Source organism: Gadus macrocephalus, chromosome 10 (genome assembly GCF_031168955.1).
Source record: "Gadus macrocephalus chromosome 10, ASM3116895v1".
Classification (NCBI taxonomy): Eukaryota; Metazoa; Chordata; class Actinopteri; order Gadiformes; family Gadidae; genus Gadus; species Gadus macrocephalus.
In genome coordinates this window covers 11,672,855-11,689,232 of record NC_082391.1, presented here as the reverse complement: position 1 = coordinate 11,689,232, position 16,378 = coordinate 11,672,855, and the positions used below count along the sequence as shown (strand labels likewise).

Here is a 16,378-nt window from a genome sequence, read left to right as displayed (position 1 = left end):
AACTCTCTCGCGACTTAAAGTTGCTCCGCATCGAAGGTGGCGTAAAAATTCAGTTTTTCCGCGACGGACACGAGACGCGACGTGCGGCCGGTCACTCCTACCCCAGCGCGTGGATGAACTAGCCCCGTGGCGCACCATCGGGAGTACACCGGGAGTACACCGGGCACCGTGATGACCTCCAGCCGAGACATGAAGACGGGCTCCGTGCTGATGGCCGGCGGGGAGGAGCGGCGGCGGGCCCCGCTGGACCAGCTGCCCCCGCCGGCCTGCTCCTCCAAGCCGCTGACCCCCTTCAGCATCGAGGACATCTTGAGCCGACCCTCCGTGAGGAAGGCGGCGGCGGCGGTGGCCGCTGGGGCGGCGGTCAGCGTGTGCCCGCCGCGCGCCCTGGACAAGGTGAGCGGCTCAAGCGCGGGCCGGCCCTGCCTCACGACGCCCTCGTCCCCGCTGTGCGCGCTGGAGGAGCTCGCGAGCAAGACGTTCAAAGGCCTGGAGGTCAGCGTGATCCAGGCGGCCGAAGGTACGAGGCAGCATCACATTAATATTCATCTCTGTCGCGATACATTATAATATAGGCCTACATTATAATGTTTATATTATAATATATATAGTATATATATATTATTATATATAATATTATATATTATGATATGTAGCTTATAATATAATAAATAAATACATTATAATTTGCATATTATAATAACCTGTAATCGAAGGGCCTGCTGGCGAGAGGATTATAACGCGTTATAACTTTATATTTTAAAGGCTCGACTTGGTCGATTATTGTCGGCGATATTAGAAGCTTTAGTGACATATAAATGTGGGTTATTTGTGAATCAGGAGGCCTGCTGGGTGAACGTCCTGGTGTTTTCAGCGTAAAGTAACTCAATGTCCGAGCGGGGATTCCTCTCGGGTCGGCGGTGTTTCCTGAGTGACCGGGCCGGGCTTGAGATTCTGAGCCCGGGTTAGATGTTATAGGCCCGGGTTAGAGGCTCTTGGTCCGGGTTAGAGCTTCTGTTCTCGGGTTAGAAGCTCTGGGCCCGGGATAGAGGCTCTGGGCCCGGGTTAGATGCTCTGATCCAGGCCTGCAGATCACGGGTCGTGGTGGTGGTTTCGACGGGTCTTCCAGGGCCTTGGAGATGAACTTGTGTCCTCGCGGTGGTCTGACCTACTCTGTTCGCTTCCCCTTCCGCCCGACAGGTCGCGAGCACGTGAACGCGTTCGGCCAGAGGCAGACGTCGAAGAAGCGGCGGAAGTCGCGCACGGCCTTCACCAACCACCAGATCTACGAGCTGGAGAAGCGCTTCCTGTACCAGAAGTACCTGAGCCCGGCGGACCGGGACCAGATCGCGCAGCAGCTCGGCCTGAGTAACGCGCAGGTCATCACGTGGTTCCAGAACCGGCGCGCCAAGCTGAAGCGCGACCTGGAGGAGATGAAGGCAGATGTGGAGTCGCTGAAGAAGATCCCGCCGCAGGCGCTGCAGAAACTCGTGACCATGGAGGCCATGGAGGAGGACGACCCCCAGGATCCCCGGGGTGGTGGCTCCGGGGGGGTCTCCCCCAGCGAGTCCCACCGGGGGGGCTTCCCGGGGTCCCCCGGCTCCTCGCGAGACCACACCACGGACGAGTTCTCGGAGGAGGACGAGGAGATCGAGGTGGATGATTGACAGTTTGAGGCCCGCGAGTTTTACAACAACCACAAACAAAGAAACAAATTTAAAAAGGGGGCATTTTTCTTCCCGAACAGTTTTGCACGGATATTGATGAAGGAGAATATATATCTAGGATTATGGATTTTATTATTTGGGTTCCGTTTCTTTGTTCTTAATTTATCGGCGGACCTGCTGAGGTGCTGTCGGACGTTCACCGAATTGTTGGAGGAATATTCCCGGTGCCACCGGGACTCAACGGGCTTAAATATGACGGTACAAGGAGACATAAGGGTGTATCCTGAGGTTTGATACCTGGTGTGGTTCTGAAGGGGGGAGGGGGGGGGGAGCTGGTCTCTGGGTCTGGGGTCTCTCTGAGCCTGGTCCCAGAACATAGACCTGGTCCAGGTCCTGGTGCGGTCCTCAGCGTCCAGACCCCCCGCAGGTCGTGTATGTACCGTGTTGTCCACGGCAACACGTTGCATTCATCTGCATGCACGCAGCGATACCCATCTTGCAGAGGAAGAATTATTAATATTATTATTAATCATATCCGAATGCAAAACGAGCAGATCGCAATTTTTCTTTCCACGCCGGGTTTCTGTACATAAATTAAACATCCTATGCGATAATTTTATTGTAACATTCTATTTAATCAGCATCTATGTAAATAAAGGGTATATAATATTTCACCACCTTTTCAGATGTGTTTTATACAACAAGTAAACAGATAAACTAAACCAGATCCAACGCCTTCCTGCTCTGGGGGAAAAAGGGTGCGTTGGTCGTAATCGACCGTTTTACGTCTCAATTAGGCCGAGTGTGTGTGAAGAGTGTGTCTGAAGAGTGTGTGTGAAGTGACTTCACTTATCAGCTGTCTTCAGTTCTCTCTCCTCCCGATCGCAGAGACGCGTTCCGGCCGCTCAAAGCCGGTCCCTCCCCTGTGGCATATGGGAGCTTCAGGAACCGTCTTTAACACACAACTAGTCGGATGATTGATTAGCTCTCTGAACATAAACAGGTCGCAGCCAGCCGTGAGCAATACGGCACGCATCTGCCACTCTCTAGAAAGTCAATCATGAATAGCAAATGGCTGCTAATGAATAAGACACAATAGGGGGCCTGGAGGTGGGAGTGGGGGCCCGCCTGTTGGCCAGGGGCCCTCGCCGGACATTTGCTCCTCTTGTCCCGGGGCTGTAGGGCCCTCAGCCGGACCCGGGGCCTCACAATGGAGCCACTCGCTCGGAATGAGGTTGAAAAGTCAAGTATAGGGCTTTTATGGCGGAGTGTGAATAAGTGGATGAGCAGCGCTGAAGAGAGCAGTGAAGAGAGGCTGGAGCGACTCAGGCTGCATACCACAGCATCTGGAACATCTGACCATCTGACCTGAGGTCCGTTCAGATGAACATCTGACCCCAGGTCCGTTCAGAGGAACATCTAACCATCTGACCTGAGGTCCGTTCAGATGAACATCTGTCCCAGGTCCGCTCAGAGGAACATCTGACGTGAGGTCCGTTCAGATGAACATCTCACGCATGTCAGGTCAGATGAGCAGCTTCATGTACATTTCGTTCAGGCCTAACGCTTCGAAACAACGCTTAATTTATTAATTTCTTCCTAATATTAATAAAATATTCTAAATATATAGGCCAGCCTCGTAATCGTTTTTAGTTTTTGAGGTCATACTATCTATTTACAATTTATCGGGTCATAAATATTTTTTTCGATATAATCTAGAATAAATAAATAAAATGGTAGGCCTAATGTATTATTTTAAATAAATTAACTAGGAATGTTTCATTCTAAATAAATGAACTAGGACTGTTTTATTTTAAATATAGGAATGTTTTATTTATTTTTATAAATAAACTAGGAATGTTTTATTCTGAATAAATAGGATTTAAATGGAAGTTTGACTTTACAGTATAACTATTAAATTAACTAACCCTAGTTTATTTTATATAATTAAAAACACAATTGTAAAAATATAAGAACAAATAACAGCAATAACAAATTTAACAGCAGATTTCCGTAATATTTTATTTCTAATCTTAAATATGCATGTCGTGGGTCACCCATAAATGGTTTGTGCGTCAAATTGTTATACCAATCATTTTAGTCCATTTGAGGATTTACAACATTATTTGAGCAGCTTCGAAATATCCTTATAACATCTCCCAGATTAAAACAAACCATGTATATTTATCGATGATCTACCAATTACCCATCACCTCCGTGTAACTGGATTAATTAATATTGTTAGTTACTCTCAGCCCTTATCCGGCCACTCGAGGAGGGAGGCTGAGGTTGCTTTAACGGAATCATTTGGCCTGAATCTTTCTTTCAATTCGATGAATTTAATTTCCTGTAATTTGGTTGTAACCTTGTTCGGTGTAATTTGGATCAGGATTATCGGTTATTGAAGTGAATGCTAATTACACTTACACTGTCGTCGCTCGCTGCAGTAGTTCAAATTCATTAAAGAAATTCAATAAATAGGCCAGGTATAATATATAGTATATAATATATAGTGTGTAACATGATATTTGGATCAACCTAACGTCGATTTACATGAAGAGTTCCTGAACCACCATCAGTGATTCTCTTCCAAATAACGCAGCTTCCATATCTGAGCACATTGACGCTAGAGTCCTGTTCTTGGGTTAGTTTAGACCTGGTCCCAGTATAGTCCTGGTCTGGGGTTAGTAGAGACCTGGTCAGTAGAGTCCTGGTCGGAGGTCAGTAGAGACCTGGTCCCAGTATTGGTCCGAGTAGAGTCCTGGTCCCAGTAGAGTCCTGGTCTGGGGTTAGTAGAGACCTGGTCAGTAGAGACCTGGTCCCAGTATTGGTCCCTGTAGAGTCCTGGTCGGAGGTCAGTAGAGACCTGGTCCCAGTAGAGCCCTGTTCTGGGGTCAGTAGAGACCTGGTCCCAGTAGAGTCCTGTTCTGGGGTCAGTAGAGACCTGGTCCCAGTAGAGTCCTGGTCAGTAGAGACCTGGTCAGTAGAGACCTGGTCCCAGAAGAGTCCTGTACTGGGGTCAGTAGAGTCCTGGTCCCAGTAGAGCCCTGGTCTGAGGTCGGTAGAGCCCTGGTCTGAGGTCAATATACGCTAGTCTGATCGGCCAGTGAACCAGCAGCGACCTCTAGCGGCCATTTAGAAGTACTGCTGGGGCCTCTGAAGTATACTGGGTCAGCGAATATAAACTGTTAACGGCTCCAGTGCAATTAAAAAGTATATATAAATGTATATATTAAGTGAGTATATTTAATAGATGAAACTGTGGACAAACAAAGCACTTCTATGTTTACGTTGTGATTCGTATAACTGCAGCTCATTGCCATATAGACTGTCCTGTCAGGATGTTTTTATAAAACTCATAGAAAATAATTAGAGAAATTCTATACATTACAGAAAATAGAAAGCAAATGCCTCAGATTTTACAAACAGGGACCAACTTAACACATTTTAATAACTGCATTTGTTCAGCTAGCAATATTAACCAATATTAGCAGAGTCTTTCGGTCAGTTCTGAACAATGAATTCATGTTATAAATAAGCAGCTTGGGGTCAGGGCCCCAGGGGTCATCGTTTTGAAGGAGGCCAACAGCTAGCTTTACTTCAGAATCGAACCCACAACCTACCAAGTCACTGGTCAAGATTAGTGTAAGCCATTAGCTAGCTAGCCGCACGCACGCACACACACACACACCTCTACTTCCTGTCCTCAGAGACCCACAGAACTCAACCAGAAACTCAACCCTTTCATTTGAAATTTATTTTCAAAAATACAAAACAAGGAAAATAAGTATATGTACACAAACACTATTAAAATAGAATATTTATCATACAAAATATATACAGCTGGTGTGGTGGCTCCCCTATCTCCTCTTCTCCTTCACCGTGTAGTGCAGCACCAGAGGCTGGGCCTGGGTTAGACAGTACAGACACAGGTAGGGGTTAGACAGTACAGAGAAAGGTCATGAAGGAGCCGGTCGGGGTTAGACAGTACAGAGACAGGTCATGAAGGAGCAGGTAGGGGTAAGACAGTACAGAGACAGGTAACTAAGGAGCTGGTAGGGGTTAGACAGTACAGAGACAGGTCATGAAGGAGCAGGTAGGGGTTAGACAGTACAGAGACAGGTCATGAAGGAGCAGGTAGGGGTTAGACAGTACAGATACAGGTCGTTAAGGAGCAGGTAGGGGTTAGACAGTACAGAGACAGGTCATGAAGGAGCAGGTAGGGGTTAGACAGTACAGATACAGGTCGTTAAGGAGCAGGTAGGGGTTAGACTAGGGATGCCAGGGTGAAATTGGTCAGGGGGCCAGATTTTTTTCAAGTGAGAACTCTGGGGGCCGGATATACTTTTGGACTGAAAAGGCCTGAAAAGGCCAAACACTGACTCAACACATGGATAGGTAGGCTATTTTAAATTATGCTTGAAGGCCTAGACATCAAAAATAAATTGCACTGGCCCCAAAATAGCCTCACAATGAGGCCTACAATCACATAGCCTGAAGCAGGAGACATCTCCCCTCTAAAAAACATTTTCCTATCCATGCAAGTAGCCTATATTTATAAATGAGAAATGTAACAAAATAGACTAGGTGCCAACAAAACACATTTCCTATAAAAAACACAAGTGTAAACTGTTAATTACTTTTATTTTATTTATTGAAGGCTTGCATAGGTGAACTAGGCGATCGCCTAGGGCGGCAAATGCGTTGGGGGCGGCAAAAGTGTTGGGGGCGTCCCCTGGTGGCGGCCTTAATTAATGAATTAATTTTAATGAAACAAGCGTGTTTCACGTTTCGAAATGGAATGGGGTATGAACAGTTATTGAATCGTAACAGACCAGCAGCAGTAACAGACCAACTGACGGATTCCAAAAAAAAAAGAAATATATATAAAATGATAAAAATTAAATAAATACATATATTCTCCCCTTATCACCCGCGGGCCGGATGTGACATACAGTCGGGCCGTGTTCGCCCCGCGGGCCTTAAAGGCACCCAGTGCAACTTTCGAGGCTTAAAAATAAACATTCAATTTCTAGTCTTTTTTACACGTAGTAAGTTTCAATAACTCCATACCATTACATACCGACATTCAAGCAGCAAAGATGAGACGTCGTTGTGTGGTGAGAACTGATAGAAAATCGATAACAACAACAATGCCGCCATTTTCTTTATTTTTTGTAACCTACAATAAATAAAGCAGGCTTCCAGTCAATGGAAAAATGGCTTCTCCCCACCGGCGATTGTTGTTGTTTACAATTTTCTATCAGTTCTCACCACACAACGACGTCTCATCTTTGCTCCTTGAATGTCGATATGTAATGGTATGGAGTTATTGAAACTTACTACGTGTAAAAAAGACTAGAAATTTAATGTTTATTTTTCATTGAATGTTTACATAAAGTTGCACTGGGTGCCTTTAACCCTGTCATCCCTGGGTTAGACAGTACAGAGACAGGTCATTAAGGAGCAGGTAGGGGTTAGACAGTACAGATACAGGTCATGAAGGAGCAGGTAGGGGTTAGACAGTACAGATGCAGGTCGTTAAGGAGCAGGTAGGGGTTAGACAGTACAGAGACAGGTCATGAAGGAGCAGGTAGGGGTTAGACAGTGGGGGTCAGACAGTAGGGGTTAGACTGTACCTTGCCAAACCAATGAGAGAGCCATAATCGCTTCATGGTCATGTGATCGGGGAGCGATTCGTTGTTGAAGAGCATCTGGACCTGAGTGGAGGTCAGAGGTCAAGATCAGAACACCTGACTCAAGAGGAGGTTCAACCGAACAGGTCAGTCCACGAGAGCTCCGTCACGCATCGGAACTCTTATATTAAACTTTATTGAAACAGGAAATCAAACGGGAGGAATCAGACGGACGCTAGTTCACCTACACACCACGGACACACACCATGGAGACAGACACACACAAACCATGTGGACATGGACACACACACACAACCACCCAACCTGGGCACACCCCCACCCCCCCGGTCCTCACCTGGTGTTTCTCCACGTTGAGCCGATGGCAGAGGACCTTCCGGAGGTGTCTGACCTCCGCCCGAACAGAACAGCGCACAAACTTCTGCTGCAGAGAGGAGCAGGAAGAGGTGGTGTTACTGGGTGGTGTTACTGGGTGGTGTTACTGGGTGGTGTCACTGGGTGGTATGACTGGGTGGTGTCACTGGGTGGTGTTACTCTGTGGTGTGACTGGGTGGTGTTACTCTGTGGGGTGACTGGTTGGTGTAACTGGGTGGTGTTACTGGGTGGGGTGATTTGGGACTTTATCGTTAACAGCTGAATATGGATTATTTCATATTTTAATGAATGAAGCTAACAGGAATAAATCTAAATGCCGTTGTAGTTCAAGAAGTATCTTCCTGAAATAGGTCAGTAATGATGAAATTTTTACTATCTTTAAAATCTGATCTAATCTCTATGAATCTTTGTCATTCAATAACGCGCATTCTCAACTTCCAACAGAAGAATATGTCAACAGTGACCTCTGGTGGTCAAGTATGGTATTTACACAAACCATGTGTCAACTTCAAAATAAGAGCCACCCTGTTCTTAAAGCAATCAATGCTTTAGGAAAAAAGTAAAAGCTTAATTTCAAGAAAAGAAAAGGACACATATTCCTCTGGTAAGATCACGAGCTCTACTACCTCCGGTCAATGTTGCGTTAACATTGTGTTGTTTTGCATCCTGTGAACCAACCTGAAGAGTCAGCTTGTTCTTGTCTTTCCCCGGATGTGTTGAGCTGCAGCAAACAGATCAATGCGTTTAACATCCCGACAGTCGGCTTAAGCCTCAGACTGCTGCTACACAACAGAGATAGCTAGGATGAGACGCTACACAATGCCAAGTACTGAAGCTAGGAGGACAGGTTACCTGTGTCTCTCCAGGCAGAGGGACACCTGCTCGTCGTAGCGGTAGAAGTGAGCCTTGGAGTGGTCGAAACTGGTATAGGGCAGTCCTGTGGAGTCGGGCATCGCGTCTGAACACAAGAGAACCAGAACCGGGTCACAAATACACTGCTTTAAAAACGCTCAACTATGGGTCTGTCAATAGAAAGCGTGATCAAAGTTCACGTGATCAGCGCATGTTTAGAGGACAATTCCGGTATTAACAACATCATCAAGTATCGTAGCAAAATACAGTTTCTGTTGCATTTTATTGGCCGTAAATCCCATTAAAACGGAAACCGGAATCGGACATGTATATGTTTGGTTGTAGTCTTTTTGCTCGGTTCTCCGTATCAAGAGTAGGGCTAGAACTGAGCGAAAGACTACAACCAACCCCCCTGCCAAATAAAACACGACAGAAACTGTATTTTGATACCATACTTGATGAAAAAAAATAAGATGAGGATGTCAGCATTGCCTTGGGAGAGCGTAGACTCTGAACTCTCCCCAGGCAATGCAGCATCCTGAATTGTAAATCCAGGGTTGGGGATTATTTACTATCCATGTTAAAAAGAAGAAGGATAATGACTCAGATTGCAATTTTTTTAAATATTGACAATGCTTAACGGAAGCAGGATTATTATCTAATTTTTCACTTTATTTTGTTTTTACACATTTGAAGATTTTATTTAAAGTCACATTTGTCTCGTTATCTTTAATATTGTTGTTGATCCGAAAATGATCCGACCCGTGACTCAAAAACCGTGACGCGATCCGTGAGTTTTGTGATCCGTTGCACCCCTACTAAATACTGAAGTTCAGATCAGAGTGGCATCTGAACTGGTGAATCACCAACACAGCACCACCCTCTGCTGGTTAAACACAGAACTATACCCTGCCATTCAAAACAACAACACAACTCATGCTAAGCTCACCGTCTCCGCTGGGCTGGACAACGCGCTCCAGACCTCTGGACTGGTAGAACTCCTTGATCCTCTGGTCCTCACCTGGGGAGGAGGGGGGGGGAGCTAACATTAGGCTCAGAGCTCTTCCACCAGCCGTCCAAAACCTACCTGTTTGTGACATCACAAGTGGCCCCGCCTGTCCAAGCAGCTATGATGGACGGATGATACCACCAGCCTTCCCGGTGGGACGCACCATTGGTGGAGAGGGGGGGGGGGGGGGGTGTACTCCCACTTGTGATGTCACAAACAGGTTGGCTTTGAAAGGGCTCATCACGTCACATGAATGGGTGAATGTAAGGCAGTATTGTGAAGCTTTGAGTCGCCACTGGTCAAAAGGCGCTGTATGAATGCAGTCGTGATGGAGAGGGCGGGACTCACTCTCCTGCAGGCCGGGGACCAGCTTGAAGACGATGTCCTGCATGACGCGGTCCAGCTTCAGGTTGAGCAGTGGCTGCGTCTCGTGGATCTTGATGTTGCACATGGGGCAGTACTTACTGGTCTGGAGGTACTTCACGATGCACGACTTGCAGACTGCAACAGAGAGGAGGTTCAGTCATGGACGGGCTGACTCAACAACCAATCACAACACAGAGGAGGTTCAGTCAGCCCGCCCACTGGTCCAGAGAGCAATGCATGGGCTGACTGAACATCTAATCACAAAACTAACAAGCAGAGCTGCTGTTTAATGGTAAATGGACTGCATTTATCCAGCGCTCTTCAAACAAGTGGCCACTCAAAGCACTTCACAATACTACCTAACATTCACCCATTCATGCACACATTCACACACCGACGGCGGTGTCAACCACACAGGGCGACAGCCAGCTCGTCAGGAGCGGTCAGGTTGAGGGTTCTCGCTCAGGGACGCCTCGACACTCCGCTAGGAGGAGCCGGGGATCGAACCAGCAACCTTTGGGTTGCTCTACCTCCTGAGCCACATGCTGCTGTTGTTAAAGGTCAGTGTAGCATGTCAGACTTCGTGAAAAAAATGTTAACTCGCCCAAAATACATAAAGAACTTATTCATTAGATGTTTAAAAAAATAAAAAGGTTGAATAGAAATGGGAGGGTCTGTATTTGAGATGTTATTGAACATCCTACCACAAAATCACAAAGAAAAGTATCACAAAGTTGGGTCATAACTAGGGTTGAGCACCTAATCTCGGTTCCAGTAGGGAACCGGTTCCGACGTAAACGGTAGTACCGAGATCGAATAAGAACGCACATTTTTGTGCCTCATAACAGTGCCTTACTCTTTTAAACGCCCCCTGCCCCGGCCCCATGGTGTTGCGGCGTCATCTTGCTTTAGTGCTGGGCGGTAAACCGGTTCACACCGGATAACGGTGTGGATTTTCGTTAGGATATGATTTTTTTTATATACCGGCATAACGGTGTATTACACAACGTTCGGAACGCAGCGCTGCGCGTTTCAGACGGGACCCTTTTCAATGTTGTGCTTCTAAACACGCATGGTACGACTACGAATTTCTTTATAGGTCCATGACTGCGAGGCGTGGTATTTTAGGCCAACTTGTAAAAGCGTGTGTCACGGCTTTCAAACATATAAACCATAGCCTATGGGCGCCTCGGGACGGACTTGTCAACGCGCTGCGGAGTCACTTACTTGATGTTGTTTTGATTGAAGATCGGCAGGTTGTAGTGGGTGTGTGCGTGAATGAATGAACGTGTGTGTGAGAGTGCGTGTGAGAGAGTGAGCGAGTGAGTGAGTGAGTGAGTGAGTGTGTGTGTGTGGCGAGCGTATGTGATTTTTTTTCAAAGTAACAAACAAATAATCTCAAAGCCGATGCATGCAACAAAAACTATCTGTTCAAAACCAAATAAACAAATCCAAAACAGAGTCGCTTATTCGCTTCAAATACTTTTTCTTTTCAAAACGTATTAATAAATACGGCGCGGTACCGAGCGGTTGAAAACCATGTTGGCGTCTCCTGTGGCTGCCTTGCGCACCTGCGTTAAATTATCTAATATGACTTTGGCAGTAATGTTGCGCCATGCACGCAAGTGTAAAGCATAGCTTTAGCTGCGTGCCTGCCTTCTTTCAGCGAGTAATTAATTTTATTTGTATTATTATAATTTTTTTATGTTTATCATTCACGGCAGCCTTTCCTCTTTATGTAAGTTGAGTAATTTAATGCCAACCGTAAATCTTGCATATCAAGTAGGCCAGCAAACACTGTTGCCATTCAAAAGCGTGTGGGACAACGTGTGCCATGTCCTAAACTTCAACTCAGTGTCCGCTGACTTTCTGCTTAATGTGAAACTCATAACAAGTCGTGCAGGTACGTGTGTGCGGTTTCGTTTTAGTACCGGTTCGAGGACCGTTTCAGCACCGGAACCGTTTATAAAGTACAGAGAAGGCACCGGTATCGGATAAAACCCAAACGATAGCCAACCCTAGTCATAACCATGGGGATAACACGCCCCCAGTGTTCTACGCCCGGCCCGGGGGTGAAGGGAGGGGTCACTAGGGGTCACTCACAGGTGTGCAGACATTCCGTGATCGTGGTGGCGTCGATGAAGTAGCCCGCGCACAGGTAGCACACAATGTGCTCGTTCAACTCCTTGATCTTCAGCTTCACCTCCTCCTGGGAACACACACACACACACCAGGTTAAGTGAGGGGAACACCGGCTCATCAGACCAGTGTCAGTCTACAGCATGAGGAAGAGCCCCACTGCCCATCAGAAGACCCCCTCCTCCCTTCTTGTGTCAGCTCAGTAGTGAGAAGACGTTGATGAGCTGTGCGTCGCGGTGGGATTCAGAAACACCTTTATTTCTTTATTATCTCTCTAATGGAACCCTCACCCACTGCCAGTAACAAATATATGAGCCGTGTGTTCTGATGGCTCTGTCCAGGTGATCCACTGTTCTCCAGACCTCCGTTGTTCTCAGATGGAACGCTGCACGGTTCCACTCTACTCGCAGAACATTTTCAGAGGTGCTGTTCAGAGGTGGGTCAGAGGAGGGTCAAACACCGGTAAAACCCGTAGACCCGGACCGGTGGGGCTAGAGCACGCCGGTCTGGGTCCTGATACCGGATCCGTTCCGGTCCTTATGACCTATTGTTCGCGGTTGTTGGATGTTTCAGAAGCCGCCGCGGGACACGAATACGGAGACACTCATCCTCATCCTATGAAGTCCGACCCTGTAACCACCAGATAGTTCCACACCACGTCCCGTGACCAATCACAGCGAACTGTTCAAGGACCTCTGATGAGCCACAAGATAAGATACACTGCGTACACACAAGAACACAGACACACGTTCACCTTCTGGAGCTATATCTGCAAGTGTTGTATATCTATCAATATCTATATCATTATCAACCAGACCAGAGTCCAGAGGGCTGAGTCCCATCTTATTCACTTTGATCTCAGGTGATCTTTACTTCAGGTTATTCCGCCCGGACGGTTTGAAATATTTTACATGTTCGCTTTACGTGACAATTCTTGTGCTTCGTTCTTATCAGACATCACAAGTTAACCGACTCTCTGAGGTTACCAGTTTAGAGTAAAGCTTGGACATCTCTTCAGGTTTGTGTAACGTTCGATTGGTCAGTTTAGGTCCAAAGTCGGAAACAACCTCAGACTCAAACACGGAGGAACTGATCAACTTTAATGTGAAGAATCTGTCTCTGTGTTTACATCATGAAGAGGTTAACTTGCACTGGTGGTTAACTTGCACTCTTTGACTTGCACTGGTTAATTTACACTGGTTAACATGCACTAACTCAGACCGGTTTAGGGAGAATTAACCGGCTCACGTTAATCAGCGAGCATAGGAAACAACACGACTCTGATCTGAACCAACTAAACAACTCTAACCTGAACCAACAACACAACTCTCTAACCTGAACCAACAACACAACTCTCTAACCTGAACCAACAACACAACTCTCTAACCTGAACCAACAACACAACTCTCCAACCTGATTAAACAACACAACTCTCTAACCTGAACCTACCGCACAACTCTAACCTGAACCAACAACACAACTCTCCAGCCTGAATCAACAACACAACTCTCTAACCTGAACCAACAACACAACTCTCTAACCTGAACCAACAACACAACTCTCTAACCTGAACCAACAATACAGCTCTCCAACCTGAACCAACAACACAACTCTCTAACCTGAACCAACAACGTGCTGCAATACGGTTCTAGTCCGTCAACGTGAAGCGCAACACCGAACCGAACACCGTTAAACAGACCGGAGAGCAGCGAGGCTCCAGAAGACCAAAAAACCCGTATACACCGTAGACCAGGTCCGTTAACCCCGTAGACCCGGTCGGGTAACCCCGTAGACCCGGACCGGTGGGGCTAGAGCACGCCGGTCTGGGTGCTGATTCCGGATCCGTTCCGGTCCTTATTATCCTATTGTTCGCGGTTGTTGGATGTTTCAAAAGCCGCCGCGGGACACGAATACAGAGAGACACTCATCCTCATCCTATGAAGTCCGACCCTGTAACCACCGCGTCCCGGGGCTAGACACACCGCGTCCCGGGGCCAGACTCATGGGTCCGGTCCAACTATGGGTCGGAACCGTGCGGAAGCTTTGGGCTCCGTACCCGGGACGTGGAGCTCCGTACGCAGGACATGGAGCTCCGTGCGCGGGACAAGGCGGAGTACCGAGAGAGATGGAACAGACGACGCTCTGCGTGTTGAAACACACTTTAGACAACACAACACCAGACCGGGACGCCCGTCCTACTCGACCTCAGCCCGCCGAGGACCGGTTCTGGGAACGGGTCCAGAAGTGGGACACCCGGACCCGGTCCCGGTTCTCCTCGGCTTACGGCGACACGCGCGGTTTTGAAACCTCCTGAAGTGACGTCTCCGTCGCTTTGTTGTTGTTTGGCCGGGAAGCAGCCCACTGTGAACGGGTCGCCTCGCACCGACAAGAACAACACCGACATGGACCCCCGGGGTGGACCCCCGCCGTACGCCTGCGCAGACGCGCCTGTCCCCTCGCGCTCTCCCTCTCTCCATCACTTGTCCGCGCGGAGCAGCGAGCAGCTCTCTCCGCTGCCACTTCTCCGCGCCACGTGCTGCCCCGGTACCGACCGCCCACGCTCCCCGCCGCTCTGTGGTCCCGCGCGGATGGGGGGTTCCCGGTAGACTGGACTCACCTCGTTCCGCAACGGGTCCAGGCTGTACACCGACTGCAGCTGGTTGCGGAGCCGCGTCGCGATGGCCGTCGGACCTTGCTCCGCCATCTTTGGGAATCCTACTGACTTCCGGTATCCGGAAACAGCTCGCAAGCGAGCAGGGAGGAGGCGGGGATAAATAAGCAGCGATGATAACGGAGGAGCGCGAGACGCTGCCGTGATGGGGGTCTCCGTGTCGGGGGCTCGAGGTTCCGTCCCGGTTCACGGTGTTAATGGATCAGCATGGTAGTCCCTCGTCCTGGACGTAGTCCTGGTCTGGATCAGCATGGTCCCAGTCCTGGTCCTTAGTCCGGGTCCAGGTCTGTTCGGCTGGAATAGTCCGTCAGAGGAGGGGCTTAGATCAACAGACATTATCTTTGATCTCTTCCAATACAAAAAAATTCATTGACTTAAAATATTAATTTTCCAACCCAAATGTTTTTATTTGAGGTGTAGTTTATTACCAGAGAGAAACCGTATTCTTATTCCCATATGAACCAGTAGAGAACACCAAAGGAACTGGTTAAATTATGGATTATATTATGATTAAACGCTGTTTACCACCATTTGTGTCGGTCTGATGTTGTACCACTAGAGGGAGCCATCCCCTATATAATTAACTCTACTGCTGTATCAACATAGTCCTTTAGTCAAATTAATAAAATAATATCTTTATTCTGTCCATAATTTTGGTTTTATTTGATATAATTAATTTCATATAACTAAAGATAAGCTTTTCTTTCTTGGCTTATTAATGTGTCCCTTGTTCTCTCTCTCTCTCTCTCTCTCTCTCTCTCTCTCTCTCTCTCTCTCTCTCTCTCTCTCTCTCTCTCTCTCTCTCTCTCTCACACACTCACTCCCTGTCTCCCTCACTCCTTCCCGGTCTCCCTCCCTCCCTCCCTCCCTCCGGTCTCCCGGAGGGATAGAGAGAGAATAAGGCTTAAATAAACTATGATTAAATTTTCGCGATCAGCGATCTGATTGGAATCCAGCGTTCGTCCTGATGCCCGTCAGACGCCAGACGTCAGACTTCCACGCGTCTCCAGCCGTCAGTGCACGGAGGTTATTAAAGCTCAGCGGAGTCGGGAACACGGCGCGGGCCGTCCGGATCAGTGCCGGCCCAGTGCCGCTCCACAGGCGGCCTCTTGTACCTGGCAGGTGTGCCAAGAGGCCCCGCCCCCCGTCCGGGCCGCTTTTCGCGGTCAGCGATCATCGGAGTGACAGCGCCGCGTCGCTAGGCGTACGTAAACACCCTGCGGCCGGTCGCCTGGCAACGGATCGCTTGGAGAGAGAGGCGGCTGTTGGAGACGGGTCAGAGGGAGAGAGGGAGGGAGGGGTAGAGGGAGAGAGAGTAAAAGGGAGGAGAGAAAGAGAGAGAGGGGGGGAGAGAGATAGAGAGAGATCAGAGAATCAGGGAATCAGCTTCACTCACTGCAGACACTCTGTGAAACTTTGAATTGTACTTTTGCTTATTGTGTTTGAATGCATGCTTTGGCAATGTAAATGATGAGAGTGAGCAACAGGGAGAGAGAGAGGAGAGAGGAGAGAGAGAGAGAGAGAGAGAGAGAGAGAGAGAGAGAGAGAGAGAGAGAGAGAGAGAGAGAGAGAGAGCGGGAGGGAGGGAGAGGGTTGATGGAGTGATCCCATCATTATCATGATAACTTGTGTCAAGGACACTTTG

General features: G+C 48.0%; 2 protein-coding genes across 3 annotated transcripts; one reads left to right on the top strand and one right to left on the bottom strand.

The window, feature by feature from the left end:
* Positions 1-6: 6 nt before the first annotated feature.
* lbx2 (ladybird homeobox 2) lies at positions 7-2,341 on the top strand. Its single transcript, XM_060063504.1, has 2 exons — positions 7-520; positions 1,201-2,341. Exons 1-2 carry the CDS (start codon positions 172-174, stop codon positions 1,665-1,667), a joined length of 816 nt encoding a protein of 271 aa, XP_059919487.1. The 5' UTR covers positions 7-171; the 3' UTR covers positions 1,668-2,341.
* Positions 2,342-5,406: 3,065 nt separating this feature from the next.
* On the bottom strand, positions 5,407-14,817 carry pcgf1 (polycomb group ring finger 1). Of its 2 annotated transcripts, none has more exons than XM_060063511.1 (9): positions 14,680-14,817; positions 12,027-12,132; positions 9,906-10,058; positions 9,498-9,569; positions 8,549-8,654; positions 8,375-8,417; positions 7,659-7,742; positions 7,307-7,387; positions 5,407-5,575 (listed from the first exon to the last, which is right to left on the bottom strand). In XM_060063511.1, exons 1-9 carry the CDS (start codon positions 14,764-14,766, stop codon positions 5,528-5,530), a joined length of 780 nt encoding a protein of 259 aa, XP_059919494.1. In that variant the 5' UTR covers positions 14,767-14,817; the 3' UTR covers positions 5,407-5,527. The 2 variants fall into 2 exon arrangements, with proteins under 2 accessions (XP_059919494.1, XP_059919493.1); XM_060063510.1 differs by having other exon boundaries at positions 7,659-7,745; positions 14,680-14,815.
* Between the last annotated feature and the right edge of the window lie 1,561 nt (positions 14,818-16,378).

Excerpts from the sequence above, each read along its gene's own strand:
- pcgf1 (XM_060063510.1), bottom strand. The coding sequence starts at position 14,766 with ATGGCGGAGCAAGGTCCGACGGCCATCGCGACGCGGCTCCGCAACCAG. Across the intron at positions 8,655-9,497 it reads TGTCCAGCCCAGCGGAGACG|ACGCGATGCCCGACTCCACA; the intron begins GTGAGCTTAGCA and ends TCTTGTGTTCAG. Across the intron at positions 8,418-8,548 it reads CTCTGCCTGGAGAGACACAG|CTCAACACATCCGGGGAAAG; the intron begins GTAACCTGTCCT and ends TGTTTGCTGCAG.
- lbx2 (XM_060063504.1), top strand. The coding sequence starts at position 172 with ATGACCTCCAGCCGAGACATGAAGACGGGCTCCGTGCTGATGGCCGGC. Across the intron at positions 521-1,200 it reads CGTGATCCAGGCGGCCGAAG|GTCGCGAGCACGTGAACGCG; the intron begins GTACGAGGCAGC and ends TCCGCCCGACAG.